The 15,054-nt window shown below is 50.3% G+C and overlaps 1 protein-coding gene across 12 annotated transcripts in view; it reads left to right on the top strand.

The window, feature by feature from the left end:
- The window catches only part of DAPK2 (death associated protein kinase 2), a 137,227-nt gene extending 122,417 nt beyond the window's left edge, over positions 1 to 14,810 (top strand). For 6 of the 12 annotated variants that reach the window (XM_029236631.1, XM_029236630.1, XM_029236632.1 and 3 more), the window contains 4 exons: positions 664 to 5,611; positions 11,249 to 11,338; positions 11,446 to 11,529; positions 14,129 to 14,152. In XM_029236631.1, the coding sequence (XP_029092464.1) occupies positions 664 to 1,254 (591 nt within the window). In that variant the 3' untranslated portion in view covers positions 1,255 to 5,611; positions 11,249 to 11,338; positions 11,446 to 11,529; positions 14,129 to 14,152. Of the gene's footprint in view, positions 1 to 663; positions 5,612 to 11,248; positions 11,339 to 11,445; positions 11,530 to 14,128 lie in introns of all 12 variants that reach the window. The other 6 variants (XM_029236634.1, XM_029236633.1, XM_029236629.1 and 3 more) reach the window with 5 other exon arrangements.
- Positions 14,811 to 15,054: the final 244 nt, after the last annotated feature.

Raw genomic sequence — 15,054 nt, 5'->3', positions numbered from 1 at the left:
TGTGCTCCCAGGGGTGTCACCAGACTTCCCATTCACTGAAATTGTTAGATGGGAGAGCTGGCGAGGATGATCTGAGGGTGCAGATGAGAAGGGGCAGAGGCCCACGGGAGATGGAGAGCAGGGAGGGCTGGAGTGCTCTGGAGAAGGCCAGGTTCATCTGCTTGTTGAAGGATGGGGAAGGCCACGGGCCCTCCAGGTTTGGGCCCAGACCACAGAGCTAGGGAGTCTGGTGGGCTGCCTCCTAGCTCAGCTTGCTGAGTGTTGCCAAGGCCCAGGGAGCCCACCAGCCATGAGGGAGAGAAGCCCCCAGCTTCCCCCCATCAGCCATGGCCTTGTATGCTTCCTCCCTTGAGTGGATGCCTGCAGAATCCTGGCTCTAGCCTGCTTGTCTGTGCGAGCACCCTTAAATGCTATGCGTGTGGAGACCCTCTCTAATGGCCGTGGACCACCCTGCCCTGAAATGAGTGTGCAGGCAGCACCCGTCCTCCTCGACCTGACCTTTCTTACGGTCTGTGTGGGTGATCATTCCGCCCTGGTCCTCCCGTGGCCTGGCGTATGCAGTGAATGCAAAGAGGCTGCTCGTGTGCCGTCTGCCTGCACCTCGGACTGCCCTTGGAGCAGACGTCAAAGTAACTCTGGCCCTTCTGTCTAAACACCCCCTAGTCCAAAGGAGAGATCAGAACCCCTGAACAGCGCAAGGCAGAGCCCGCCCAGCTGAAGACCGAGCGCTTGAGAGAGTACACCCTCAAATGCCACTCAAGCATGCCCCCCGACAACACCTATGTCAACTTTGAGCGTTTTGCCTGTGTGGTCGAGGACGTGGCTCGGGTGGACCAGGGATGCCGGGCCCTGGCGGGGGCCCGTGACACCATCCAGGACGATGTGGAGACCTTGGTCTCCATCTACAATGAGAAGGAGGCTTGGTACCGGGAGGAGAGTGAGAGAGCCCGGCACGACCTGTCCCAGCTCAGGTACGAGTTCCGCAAAGTAGAGTCCTCGAAGAAGCTCCTGCGAGAGGACATCCGGGCCACGGGGTCCCGCCTCGGGAGCACAGCCAGGAAACTGGACCATCTGCAGGTGCAGTTTGAAGCCCTGGGGCAGGAGCTCTTGGCAGACTTACAGTGGCTCCAGGAACTGGTGGGCGGCTTCCAGCTGGAGAGTGGGAGCATGGACAGCCCCAGCTCCGTGTGTTGCCAGGACTCTAGTGAGTGCCTAGGGGAGCTGCTCAACAGATCATGCAGTGAGGAAGTCTAGGCCAGCTTGAAGCTCTGAGCACCAGAATCGAGTCAGGAATGCATCCTGGATGGTTTGCTGAAGCCTGTTCCCAACTGCCCTGCCAGGGCATCGACTAGTATTCTCCTGCAGGGGTGTGTGTCTGTAGCATAGCCTTCCACCCTCTTCCCAGAATGCAGAATCACGGAGGGGCTAGCTAGTTATCCATTCTGTACCTCCTCTCACCAGCCTGGTTTTCTGGGAGGGTGGCTGGCAGGGCAGCTAAGCTGTTAAAACGATTGAGGATGAACACCCGTCAGTGTACTCTCCTACAGAGGGAGGACGGCTAGCCCTGGAGAGATACCTGATAACTGATTTGTGATAATGGATTTGTTCACATCTCGCTTCCCGCCTTGTAGATTGCAGGTCTTGGGTAATATTCTAGTTAACTAGGGATAACAGTCAGTTGGCTTGGTGCTTTCCTGCTGCTGAAGGAGGGATTCTGAATGCACAGAGAAAAGATTACTTTTCATTTATTATTGACTTTTCACTTACCAAGCATTTATGGCTTTGATCCTTAAAGGAACCTGTGAGACAGGAAGGTAGGTGGTATTATGATTGTTGTTACTGTCATTTCCATGTAACTGAAGAGGAAATTGACCTCCAGAGGGAAAATGACTGAGGTTCATTCATAGCTAGTTGATATGGATGCAACAGAAACCCAGGATGCCTGACTCTAAGATGAAGTATATGGGAAGAAATAGGCTCTACTGTAAAAATCCACGTTAATATAAAAGTTCAGATCCCAGAGGTAAAGTAAGCATTTTCATGTATTTTGCCAAGTCAGGTGGAAGCCTTATACCTTCAGGCAATTGTCCTAAGAAGTGTGTCCTAGAAGGCACGCAGTTTATCGTTCCCATCCAGCTGTGTCCCTGTGTGAAGATCACCTGCAGAATAGGACAGAAGGGGCAGCATCTCACCCTTCTCCACTTCCCACCTCTGGCTAACGGCTCCAATCTCGTGTTGGGAATGAAGGCCAGAAAGGACTCAACAAGCAGGTTCCTTTTCTCATGTCCCTAAGGTCTGAAGAGGGTGGACATTAAGATTGGGGAGCCCAAGACTCAGTGCTCCCTTCCTGACCTCAAGCTGTGCGCACCCCTCCCTGAGGACTGGATCATCTTGTCTCCCTTTTCCCGGAGGAGGGGCCAGCCAACTAGCTCACAGAGAAAGAGTGTGGAGTGTGGGCCCAGTGCTGTGCTAGAAGCTTGGGGGTGAGGGAACAGATCGTATCATTTCAAAGTGCCTTCACAGACTCACAAACCCCCCATCAGATAGGTGGGGTAGGTGTTATTCCCAATTTGGAGCTGAGGAAACAGAGAGGATGTGATTTGCCCAAGGTCACAATAGTGGCAAAAGTGGAGACTTTCTGATGATGTCCGTCGCTCCTTCTGCTTCCCCTAACTACCCCAGTCTCCAAGAGTTTACTCTCTGCTGTGGGGCAGGTTACACCAAGACACATCTATCTATGCATTCACAAAGAATTTCTAAGCACCTATCTACTGCCAGGCATTCAGCCTGGCCCCAGGGATACAATGTTGAGTGAAAACAGGCATGTTTCCTGCTCTCACGAAGTTTGCAGTCCAGTAACGGATTCCAACATTCATCAAGAACATTCTGCAAAGGTAGAACTGCAGCTGGGACCTATGCAATGAAAGAGAAGGATGCAGCACTGCAGGAGCCTGCAGTGGAGGATGATCTAGTCAGGGAAGGCATCCCTGAGGTGGTGACGCTGGAGCTGAGATCAGCTAAGCAAACCAGGGAGAAGGTAGTGCTCCCCACAGAGCTGTCATGCCAGGGCTCTGTACTGGGAGGGGGCCTGGAGCTGAAATTGCTCAGACAGGAAGAAAGCTGGAGGGGAGAGAATAGAGTATGGCGTGGATGGGGCTGGAGAGAAGACAGGACCAGCAGGGCTTTGCCGTATTAAAGAGCTCTGCCTTCACCCCAAGAGTCATGCGGAGCCATGATGGGCGCCAGGCAGTCAACAGCCTGACGTGCTGGTGGGGGCAGGGATGCCCAGTGAGCAGCACAGATGGGGAGTGGTTTAGGATGAGGCATGAGATTGTGATCCCATGAAACCATTTCTTTAAAATCCTACCTCTAATTCTATTTGCATGCTGGATCGCTTCAAATATCATATATAACATTTGTAAGAGAAACTTTTTTCATCCACTGTAAGAAAGCATATTTTCATCAAATGTAAATGCATCATTATTTTATGACGCCAAAATAAAGAAAAAAAAGCCCAGGATGGGAAGTCCAATAGGAGATTCCACATACAAAGCTGGGACACCCTCACTGAAAGGGTAAATGGGAAATAAAGCCACCAGGCAGGAAGGGGAGGCAAGGGAACGTGTGTGTCTCAACCTTGACACTGGGTAGAGGGATGGAAAAATCCTCCACTGAGAATAGGAGTCCCAGGTCCATGGTACTCGTGCAGGTTTGCTTTCTGTATTTGCACAATCAGTGGGATCCAAAAGAACCTCAAAACAAGTGAATAAACAAAACAACAACAACAAGAAAACAAAAACAAAAGAACCTCGAGCAGAGAATCTAACGTCAAACACTTTGAGGCTGGGTGGCCCCAATGGCTGGCAGAATCAGTGTGGTCATCTTCCGGAACACCTGCCTTCACTTCAGACCGACAGTAAGGATATGATGCCACTGTTTGGGAGGTAAGTCCTGATTTCAGAGATCCAAAAATGTGCATCTTGGAATCGATGGAAGATGGCAAAGCCCTGTTCCCTAAACCCTGTCTGGAAGAACTGATACAAAAGACCCATCTACGAGCTCTCCAAGAATTTTCCTGCCCCATTACAGGACATGATATACCCATTTGGCATAAGGCACTGCAAAGATGAAAGGTCCCTTTGGCCAAGTCAACAGGTTTCCTAAGGAAAGGAAGCCCCTGATTGAGCAACTCAGGGCAAACTTTCTTGTGAAGGTCGAAATAAAATGCAATAAAGTAGTAAGATGTGGATGATGGTTTGAATTAGGGAGACTGGGAAAAGGGAGAGAGAAGTGCTTATTTTAGAATCGTGGCATCAGCTTCACACTGTCCATACTGGTGGGTCCTCAGACGTGAGCCACCCGACACCCTCTTTTTACAGGATTTTACAGGACAGGATTTGTCTAGAGTCCCCCATCTAGTCAGCCCCAGAGCTGGGGTCAGAACCCTAAGTGGTTTTCCTCACAGTAGTGGAATCGTCTTCTCTGTGTTCGTGTCCAGTTGTGGGTAACAACTTGTCATTTAGATGTTTTATGAACAGACTCTTTTATGTACTAAGAGTTTCCAAAGACAAAATGAAGTGAAGTGAAAAATGCCACCCAGGTCTTTCAGGGAAATCAGAGGAGATTGTGACCTTCCTCTGTCACCTGGCTGGTCCAACTCCCATCAGCAGAACCTGATGCCAAGGGGAGCCCAAGGAAGCCTGTGGAATGCCCAGCCAGAGGACCTGCTAGATTCCTCCCGACACACCCACAGCTGGCGTTTTAACAGAGACATGAAGGACAGGGCAGGGCAGGGCCGATGGTGGCGGGATGGGGTGTTTCGTTGGTACCTAGACGGATGAAGACCTGGGGGACGCCGCTCTGTGGGCCGGCCCATCTACCGTCACAGAGGATCCTTTCATTCACCAGGCTGTGAATGAAAGGTCAGCCTCTGTGCTCTGGGCAAATGCCATCCTGGGGAGCGCAGGGTGAGCGTGTGACATCTTCCTGAATAGCGATTCCCAAGGAGGCTGGAGAGTCGGTGCCTGGGGAAGGCAGCAGTCTGTCCCTGCTCTGAGGCAGAGGCATGCCGCACACGATTACCCTTTTGCGTGGGGAAGGGTGGAGACGGCGTGATAACGTGGTAACCGGTGATTCTGCAGATGCAGGGTGCTGGCAGTGAAGGGATGGAACAGAGTAATAATGGTAGGAGAAGCCAGAGTCTCCTCTGCGAACCCCTTCCCCGTACCAGCCACCCACCACTCCAGGTGATCTTGAAGGTGGCGACTTCCCACCTCACTCCATCAGGCAGGGCTGTGGGCCCTTGTGGGAGGTGGCTGGGTGCTCAGCTCCCACCCCCACTGGCAGCCTTTGTACATGTCTGTGGAACTGAATGGCCTTTTCTGCTTTGTCTGTGAAACTCTTGGCCTGTGGAGAAGATTCTTTGCCCCTGGAGAGGAGACCCAGCAGTGGGCATATTTGAGGAGCAGAAGAGGCCAGTTCATTGAACAAACACTGACTGTGCTCTGGCTCTGGAGGGAGGTGACAGATAAGGACAAGACAACCCCTGAATGAAGACTCACTGTCTGGGACAGATGGGGCCCTAACCAACTGGGAGGTGAGGAAGGCCATGGTGAGTGAGAAAACAGGGGTACCTAATATTCCAGAAAACAGGAGGGAGACGAACTCTGACTGAGGAAGGGTAAGAGGGGTGGCAGAGGGCAGAAACATTCTCGGGGGGGGTGTCTTGCCCCCAACACTCCCCTCCAAGCTGTAGCCTTGTGGGGAAGGTACCAGGCAGAATTTGGAGGGATATGGGGATGAGCCCAGCTTGGTGTCAGGAACCTGGAGCTGTCAAATGGAGATTAAAGGGAAGGAGGTTACAGAGATTTAAAAGAGGGAGACTTTCTGTTTTTAACTTTTTGTTATGGGGGATTTTCAAAACTTGCACAAAAGTATTGAGAATGGCAGAGTGAATTCCACGTACCCGTTACCCAGCTTTGAAGTAATTTAAAGCAAACTTCAGACTGACGTACCTCATAAATTCTTCAGCAGGAATCTCTGATAGGGAGTTTCTTTTTACTATGACCACTGCGCCATTATCACACCTGACAAAATCAAGAATAATTACTTATCATCTGGATACACATTCTGGAGTCACATGCCCCTGCTTTTCTTTTTTTTTTTTTTTTTTTTTTTTTGCGGTACGCGGGCTTCACTGTTGTGGCCTCTCCTGTTGCGGAGCACAGGCTCCGGACACACAGGTGAGCTTTTGAAGCTTTTCCTGGGGATGAAAACTTGCTCAGAAAACTGAAGGTCCCGGGGAGAAGATTAAAAGTGAGAGTGTATCTATGCTGAGACCTAACTCAGAAAAGTAAGGCTGGGTTAGGCAAGGAAAGGGACATTCTTACCTCTTTCCATTGGCTTGTTCAGTGTAGGGACAACCTGCAGGAACACAGCCTCTCTGCAGCTCTCCCCACCCAGGCATAAGGAGGTAGAGACTCAGGTCCCTATAAGCCTCACGTGCTCCTTTCCTGGTTAAACAGGGAGGTAAGGCCAGCAGGGCCCAGGCTCCAGCCAGCAAAACAGCCAGCAAAAGGAAGAGGTGGAGATGCCACGTACAGAGAGATGCCACTAAGGGAGATGAAGGAGCGAGGCTCAGAGAGACAGTCCTGGGCACGAGAGGAAAGTGGGTGCTCATGTGTCCATGGCTTTCAGTGGAGGATGGGGCTGGAGTAGTGACTCAGATGGAGGTTCGAAAAGTTGCAAACTGTTGGCAGTTTGTAGAGGAGGCCTGATATTTATTTATTTATGATGTTATTTTATTTTTTTAATAGATCTTTACTGGAGTATAGTTGCTTCACAGTGCTGTGTTAGTTTCTGTTGCACCACGAAGTGAATCAGCCACATGCATACACATGTCCCCATACCCCCTCCCTCTTGCGTCTCCCTCCCACCCTCCCTATCCCACCCCTCTGGGTCATCGCATAGCACCGAACCCATCTCCCTGTGCTGTGCTGCTGCTTCCCAGCAGCCAACTGTTTTACATTCAGTAGTGTGTATATGTCGATGCTACTCTCACTTCGCCCCAGCTTCGCCCTCCCACCCCATGTCCTCAAGTCCATTTTCTATGTCTACCTCTTTATTCCTGCCCTGCAACTAGCTTCTTCATGACCTTTTTTTTTTTTTTTTAGATTCCATATATATGTGTTAGCATACGGCGTTTGTTTTTCTCTTTCTGACTTACTTCACTCTGTATGACAGACTCTAGGTCCATCCACCTCACTACAAATAACTCAATTTCGTTTCTTTTTATGGAGGCCTGGTATTTAGAGAAAGTCTTTGGAGTGCCTCTTCTGGAAAGCCAGGGTCTGTCTTTATGCCTGGGAGGATGGCTGCTGCTTCATCTCCCTGCTCTGTGGATGTCGGTGCTGCCTAGCTCTCCCCAATGGACTTTTTCAGAGACACTTGCATGAACAAAACCTGACTTTAGCCACAGCGTTCTGTCTTCTTTTCTCCCTTCCCAACATTTTTCTGAGACACCAAACATGCTCCTAGGAGCCTGGTCAAAATCACCCACACTCTCTGGTATCGCTGAAGGACCACAAGGCTGGAAAGTGGGCACTGTTTGTTTGCAGAAAGGGGAGGGTCAGGAGAAGGCGGAACAAACTCTGTTGCCCCTCACACCCTGAATTTAATCCAAAGTGTTGGTGCCACATTCCTTCTGGGAACTGATCTCACTGCAGAATTTATGTCTCTCTGCCTTCATGCCTAGATGACAACAGTGTCAGCACTTGGTGTGCCTCTTAGCAACCAACAAGGCCCATTGATTGGGAAAGGCCAGCCTGACAGGTTTATAGCCTCTTCCTCAGAGTTCATGCTGTTTTGTGTAGCATATAGACAGGGCCCTAGAAGTAACTGCATCACCTCCCATGAATGGCCTCTGGCAATGGTCCGATATGATATTTTAGTTGGGCATCTCTGCTCAGTGGCTGGCACTGCTGGACCAGTTGGAAGGTGGGATTCTCACTAACAGGACTCCTCGAGCCTGCCTGTCAGCCTTCCATACGTGGGGTTTAGCCATCTCTCGCCTCACAAGGGCTCAATCAGTAAGTAGACAAAAAGAGGTCCCTTAACTCCCAGAGTCTACTAATTCTAGCTCATCAAACTGTCCAAGTGACGTACAAGAGTGTCCCTTGCAAGGGTTCGACTCGAAGGTGAATTGCAGACATTTGTGAAGTTAGAGGTAGAAATGTTCTGTGGGCTGGGAAGGCAGGATGCCAGTCACCTTGGGAAGGAGAAACTAGTTGCTGAGAGGTATGGGGAGGTGGAATTAACAACAAATGAATAAATATGGAATAAAATGTCAGGTAGTGACAGGTGCTATGAAGAACTAGGGCAGAGGCACTGTGAGTTGCATGGGGCAGCTGGGTGCTATTTTATATAGGGTGGTCAAGGAAGGCCTCCTGAGGAGGTGACATTTGAGCAAAGACCGGAACAAAATGACAAAGTAAATACAATAAGACCCGGAGACCTTGGGTTCCTGGACCAGCAAGCAGACCCATGCCATGAAAGCCACAGGGACAGCAAGGAGATGGGGAGAAAATCAGGTTACAGAAGGACCCAGATGATACAGGCCTTGGGGTTCTTGGTGAGCCTGTTGGGTTCTATTGAGAGTGCCCAGAAGCTGCTGGAAGGTTTTGGTGCCAGGAAAAGGCAGGCTCAGCACAGATCAGTTGCGCTGTGCCCTCTTTTGCATCTCTCTTCCAGATGGGACCTAAAGCCAGGGCTGGGCTTGCGGAGGAGGTGAGAGGGGGTTAAGGAAAGAGCTGGGAGAGCAACATCCTTTTCTCTTCTCTCTCCTCTCTACCTTCCTCCTTTTCCTCCTCTCTCCCCTCCTGCACTCTTTGGCCCAAACCACCGTGTCCCATTTTGGGGGAGCGAATAGCCCCTGGCTCTCTCATCTCCCCTCTGTGTCAAGGTTGCGTGCCCTCTCCTCCCTGCTCCCTGACCTCCCCAGGACTCTGCCTCTCACCTCGCTGATTCCCAGGCAGAGCTGTGGGGAGTCATGGTGTCATGACACCCTTCCGTGGTCTCACGGCTGGGCTGATGCAGGTGCCTGGGCCTCTCACCGGTGGGAATGAGCAGGTCCTGGGACTTCGTTCTGGTTTGATTCTGCAACAGCTCAGGGAAACAGTTTATCCATACAGCTCTTCAGCACCCACTGTCCTATGCTCTGCATCAGGAGTGGGTATGAGGAAACATTGACAAAAACATGAAGAAAGTTCTTCCTGTTGTTGTCCACTAGTGGGATGACTCCACTGCAGAGCTGACCGAGAGAGGGCTTAAGTATAATAAAGGAGCACACGTGTTTTGGTCATGTTAGGAGAGAGAGAGTGTTTCTTGGAAATTATCTTGGAAGAGGTCATGTCTGAATTGGGCTTTGAAACACACAGAGGCCGTCCTGGAGGAGGGAGATTGGGTAAACAGGGAAGGGGCCTCCTGCCAGAAGATGTCAGGTCCAGAGCAGTGTGGGCTGGCCATATGCATTGGCTTCCACTGGCACCTGGCGCCATGATGAAAAATAAACAGGCATGGAGGTGTGCTTGCAGTGTGGTTAGGAGACAAGACCAGCATCAGGAATCAATGAGTGACCTCACTCAGCGGTCACTGAGGTGCCAGAGGAGGCACTGCTGTGAGGAGGCTGTCAGAGCAGAGAGAAGAATAGAGCTGGATGGGACCTTATGGATCACCTCAGGCAGTTTGTTTCCTTGAGTCATGGAGTCCTTTAAGAATCACTGGAAGCTATTGACTCTTCTCAGAGGAAATGTATGTCTGTACCTTATACACTAAGTTTTTTTTTTTATTGAGCTATAATTCACATACTATAAAATTCACCGTTTGAAAATGTACAATGCAGTGCTTTTTAGTATATTCACAAGGTTATACAACCATCATTACTATCTAACTCCAGGACATTTTCATCACCCCAGAAAGAAACTTCACACCCTTTCATAGATAGTCATTCCGCATCCTCCCCTCTTTCCAGCCCTGGCGACTACTAATCTGCTTTCTGTCTCTGTGGATTTGCCTGTTCTGGACATTTTATGTAATTAGAATCATACGATACGTGGCCTCTTGTGTCTGGCATCTTTCACTTATGATACTGTTTTCAAGGTTTATCCATGTTGTACTATGTATTAGTACTTCATTCTTTCCATGCATGGATTTGCCATTCAGTTCTTCCATTGTATGGACGTACCACATTTTGTCCATTCGTCAGTTGATGCACATGTAGGTCCTCTCCACTTTTTGTCTATTATGAATAATGCTGCTATGAACATTTATGTACAAGTTGATGCACTAAAATTTGCAGACCATTTCAGGAGGTTCACAGAACCCCTGAAACCCATCTCTTGATTTCTCAATCTAGGAAAACCTTTTTTTACGAAGAGGCAGGAATTCATGAGGGAATGGACTCCTCACATTGGAGTCCATTAAATATGTCCAGTTTTTTTTGTATATCAATTACATTGCAATAAAGCTATTATAAAAATAAAATAATTTATAAAAAGATGGAATGGAGAAGACAGGAGGGCTATCAATAATATATTACTATTTATTGAGCAACTCTAAGCTAAGCACTTTACATCCCCATTTACTTAATCCTAAACAACCCTGTGACACAATGTTATTTATTATCCCCATGTTACAGATGAGAAAACTGAGGCTCAGAGAAGCCATGCCAGGTTTCTCGGAGAAGTCAGGGTTTAAGCTAAGCCTTGACTGCCAAGCAGTGAAAGGCAACTACACATCCCATCTCCTCTCGACCCCCATCAAAGCCCCTATTTCCTTACATTTATTTTTGAGTGGAGTACTAATGCCCGTCTGCTAACGAGGCATCCATTTTGCTAGGCCCAGAACTGGCCCAGTGCACAGTGGGCATCGTGGGCTGCTGTACGATGACCCTTCCCCAGAGTGACCCATGGCTGAAGGAACTGCCTCCTGCTCTTCCCCTTCGGGGAGGTAGGGGCTGAGCCTCCAGCCCAGCCAGCGTGCACATCTGGCTGTGGTAATAATAGCGCAGGGGTGCCGAGGGCATCTCCGGAACAGCTGGGACTTCTGGAGCCATTGCCCTCAGCGTGAGGTTCCTCTGCGTGCCCTGCCCAGCAGGGAGGTCCCGGGGTCAGGCTAAGGGTGGCGTGAGGTCAGGGGCCCTGCTGCCATCCGAAGCCCAGCGTCAACCGCCATGCTCTGCTTTGTCTCCCAGCCTGTGGACAACCAGCAAGCCCTGGTGCGCAGGGAGTCCCTGGTCAACCTGGAGAACTTCAAGAAGCAGTATGTCCGCAGGCGGTGGAAGGTGGGTCAGGGCTTAGGGGTGGGGGCGGGGCCAGGTGAGCCCCTGGTTCCCTCCGGGGTCTCGGTGCACATCCTCACCTGGCGGTTCCTCTCCTCCCCCTCCCTCAGCTCTCCTTCAGCATTGTCTCCTTGTGTAACCACCTCACCCGCTCCCTGATGAAGAAGGTGCAGCTCAGGCAGAATGAGGACCTGGTGGGTAAATGCAATGCCCTCTGATTGGGTGGAACTCTGGGTGTGGCCTGGAGCTGGGGGGAAGGGGGCGGGGAGAGGAGGTGGGGCTTAACTGTTTCTGGCAGGCTCTGCACTGTGATCTGTGTTCGGGGGGGACCACTGGGGTAGTGCTGGGAGGGGGCACTCCAAGGGGGCAGCATGAGCCTCTGGAGGACCTCGAATCCTTTCCTGGTGGGCTTTCAAAGGTACTGCTGTTGCCACTCCACAGCCCCAGCTTTCCCCTGAGGACCTGTAGCCTGCCAGGAACCGTGGGAACAGTGGACAATGAGACTGCCGGGGGCAATCCAAAATCAATTCCTGATGATCCAAGGATCTGCTTTAGAATGAAAGCTTTACATTCATTTGCCGATTTTTCCCATTTCTGTTTTGCTTTAGATTGCCAATAATAATAAAAACAATAATATTTAGATGATATCTTATATTTGATTAGCTTGTTGCAGTTTTACGTACATCTAAAATGAGAGACTTACAAAATAATATAGTAGTCAAGAGCATGGCCTCTGGAGCCAGACTGCTAGGATTCAAATCTTCCACTTACTGTGAGACCTTGAGGAAATTACTTAACCTCTCTGTGCCAAAATGTCATCATTTGTAAAATGGGGTTAACAATAGTTCCTACCTCACAGGGTAGTCATGAGGATTAAATGATGACATATTCTTAGAGCCTGGCATTTTAAGTGCTCAATACTTATTAGCAGCTATTATTGTTGTTTAAAATCCTCTTGTAAACTGTAAAATGCAGTGCTGGTGCTACGAAATGCAGTGTTAGTATTGCAGCTGGTCGAGGTTCCCTGACAGACCCTCCCCACTGCTCACGGAGTGTGGTGAGGGCCCCAGGAGGGTCTAGGATGACACAGGTCAGGACAGAAGGTGACTGCCTGCTCAGGAAGAGGCTGGAAGGCGGCAGCCTGAGGTGAATGGGCCGGCAGCCCTGGGCAGCCTCAGGGCGCACAGCACTTAGGCTGCATTGCGGGACCTGGCGCAGCCCCTGTGCTCCCCCCACCAGCCTGAGCCCTTCTTGATTCTCACTCTTGTCCGGAACTTGAGGATTTATGGCTCCAGAGACCCAAAACAACCGTGTGGCTTTGGCCAAGCCATGTCCCTTCTCTGGCTGCCTTCCTCATCTGCTGTAAAAGGGGACTGGACTTGCTCCCTCTGAAAATCCCTGTTCATCACAGGCAAACTGTTCTCCAGCCGTCTTTTGTATTGTATGGCTCTGACTCATGCTCAAAAGTTTCTATTCAGCAGAGCTCAAGTTATTTTTATTGTTATATCCGGGCTTGGTCCAGGATGTATTTGGCTAAAGTTGATCTTGACCTTGGATTGCCAGCTGGCTCAGGCCAGGGGAAGGAGAGAGGGCCCTGGGTAGGCACATGGCTGACAGCGGGCATGCCTTTCAGGCCGAGTTGCCCTGATACGGTGCTGGCCATTGGGAAAGAGGAACAGAGAGTAATTGAAAAGCGTATAAAACTCTTTCCTAATTTTTGTCCTTGTGCAAACATTTAAAATAGTCCTCTTTTTTACTCAAACAGTCAGCACCTGATATCAGCTCAATGGCTCACCCTACACGTGGAAAAGGAATGAGTCCCAGGGGACTTCCCTGGTGGTCCCGTGGTTAAGACTCTGGGCTTCCGCTGCAGGGGGCCGAGGTTCGATCCCTGGTCAGGGAATTAAGATCCCTGCGTGCTGCATGGCGTGGCCAAAGAATTAAAGAAAAGAAAAAGGAATGGGTTCCAGGCATCTATTATTCAGCTTTCCAAAAGGCATTTTCCTTAAAAAAGAAAAGATACGTCCTTTTGTTTAGGAAGCATTAAAATTGAACATCTGACAATAGATTTTTTTTTTATGGCTTGCATTGTCTTTCTGAATTAGGACTTTGTTTAATAGTTTTAATAATTTAATTAGGTGCATGTGGTGTGAATGAAAAAGGCACGGTGACCACCAGGGTGGCTGCTCCACTCTGGCTTAGCCATGTATGAGCTGATGGACTGCACTTTGCTCTTTTTCTCTTTCATAGAAATGGAGCACGGAAGCCATTTCCCTGGAAAGACTACATGGCAGGGCTGGCTAAAGGTGCAGCTTAAGCCAGTCAAAGAAGAGGGGGGGAGGTGGCCGTCAGAGTCTGGGGAGATCCCTGTGGCTATCCCTCCCCCGTTCTCTCTAGGCTGAGTTCAGGAGACCCACCACCCCACAGACCAACTATCCAAGTGGTCTTGATTATGTGGCAGCCACAAAGGACACCGGATATAATTTTCATTATTATTATAATTTGGCCTCTTCTGGTACCTGATTTTCCCTAGATGCTCTGTTCTGCCTGTATTCCTTCCTCCTGGGAAGGCGGCCTCAAGGCAGTTGGTCTGGCCCCATTTCAGGTCCCTCCCCACCCCCATCCCACCCACCCCTGGTGTCTAGACAGAGCAACAGGCTTCCCCTCAATGTCCATCTCCCTGGTTTACAGGCCCGTGACCCACGTGTATCAGCTCAGGTTACCCAGCACAACCCCATTCCTGGCACCTTCTGACCCTCTTGCCCTGGGTCTCTCTTTTTTTCTGTCTTCCAGAGGAATTGTGAGAGTGACACAGAGGAGGACATCGCCAAAAGGAAAGCCCTCCACCCCCGGAGGAGGAGCAGTACCTCCTAACTGGCCAGGCTCAAGGTGGCCAGGCCCCGCAGGGCTCCTTTCTATGCAGACTCTTGGACCCCGCTTGTCGCCAGCACCCAGGCATTCTGCATCCCTGAGCACTTTGCAAGAGAGATGGGCATGCAGGATTCAGAAGCATTTGCAGGGGAGCCAGGAGACCCTGGGAGCTGTGGCTGTCACCTCCTGGGAATGCAGGAGACTCCAGCACTCCCAAAGCTCTTAATTCTCCACAAAATGGGCTTTCACGTGCTGCCAACCTCAGAACCTGGGATGGGGATGTGGACCTAAGAAAATTATGCAAATGACCATCATCATCATGGGTGAAGGTCAGATTCAGGCAGCTTTCCTCACAGGATGAGGGAGTTCAGAACCAGCCTGGTCAAAACTGACACCAGGAAGCAGAGGCCTCCCCCATGGGAACAAGATAAGAAGTGAAATGAATCTTGGGGTGTGAGGGACCAATCCTGTGACCTCCCAGAACCCACATGGAGTCCACGTGTCATGCTGGCCAACATATCAAACCTTCTAAAGCAGCCCATTTTCAGCCCACTGTGTTGTAATTTTTTTCATTTTTATTAAACTTCTGGTTTACCTGATGCTCGGCTTCTTTTAGGACTCTCCCGATCTGATTTTCTTTAGCTCAGGTGCCTATGACTGTTGGGGAGCAGCTGGGGTGCTGAGTGGATAGCACCTCCAAAGGTCATACTGAACCACCCCCTCTGGACTGCAGGGTGCCTACCTTCTACATCCTTCCCTAAAGGAGTGCAGCCCAAGAAAATCAGCCCAGGTACCAGCATATAATGCCTGTGCTCCCTCCGCTACGACGACAGTCACCCCTGCTGGTG

Source organism: Monodon monoceros, unplaced genomic scaffold, assembly GCF_005190385.1.
Source record: "Monodon monoceros isolate NGI ecotype Baffin Bay Population unplaced genomic scaffold, NGI_Narwhal_1 Super_Scaffold_21, whole genome shotgun sequence".
NCBI lineage: Eukaryota > Metazoa > Chordata > Mammalia > Artiodactyla > Monodontidae > Monodon > Monodon monoceros.
The sequence above is the reverse complement of the archived record's forward strand: the minus strand, read 5'-3'. Positions and strand labels throughout refer to the sequence as shown.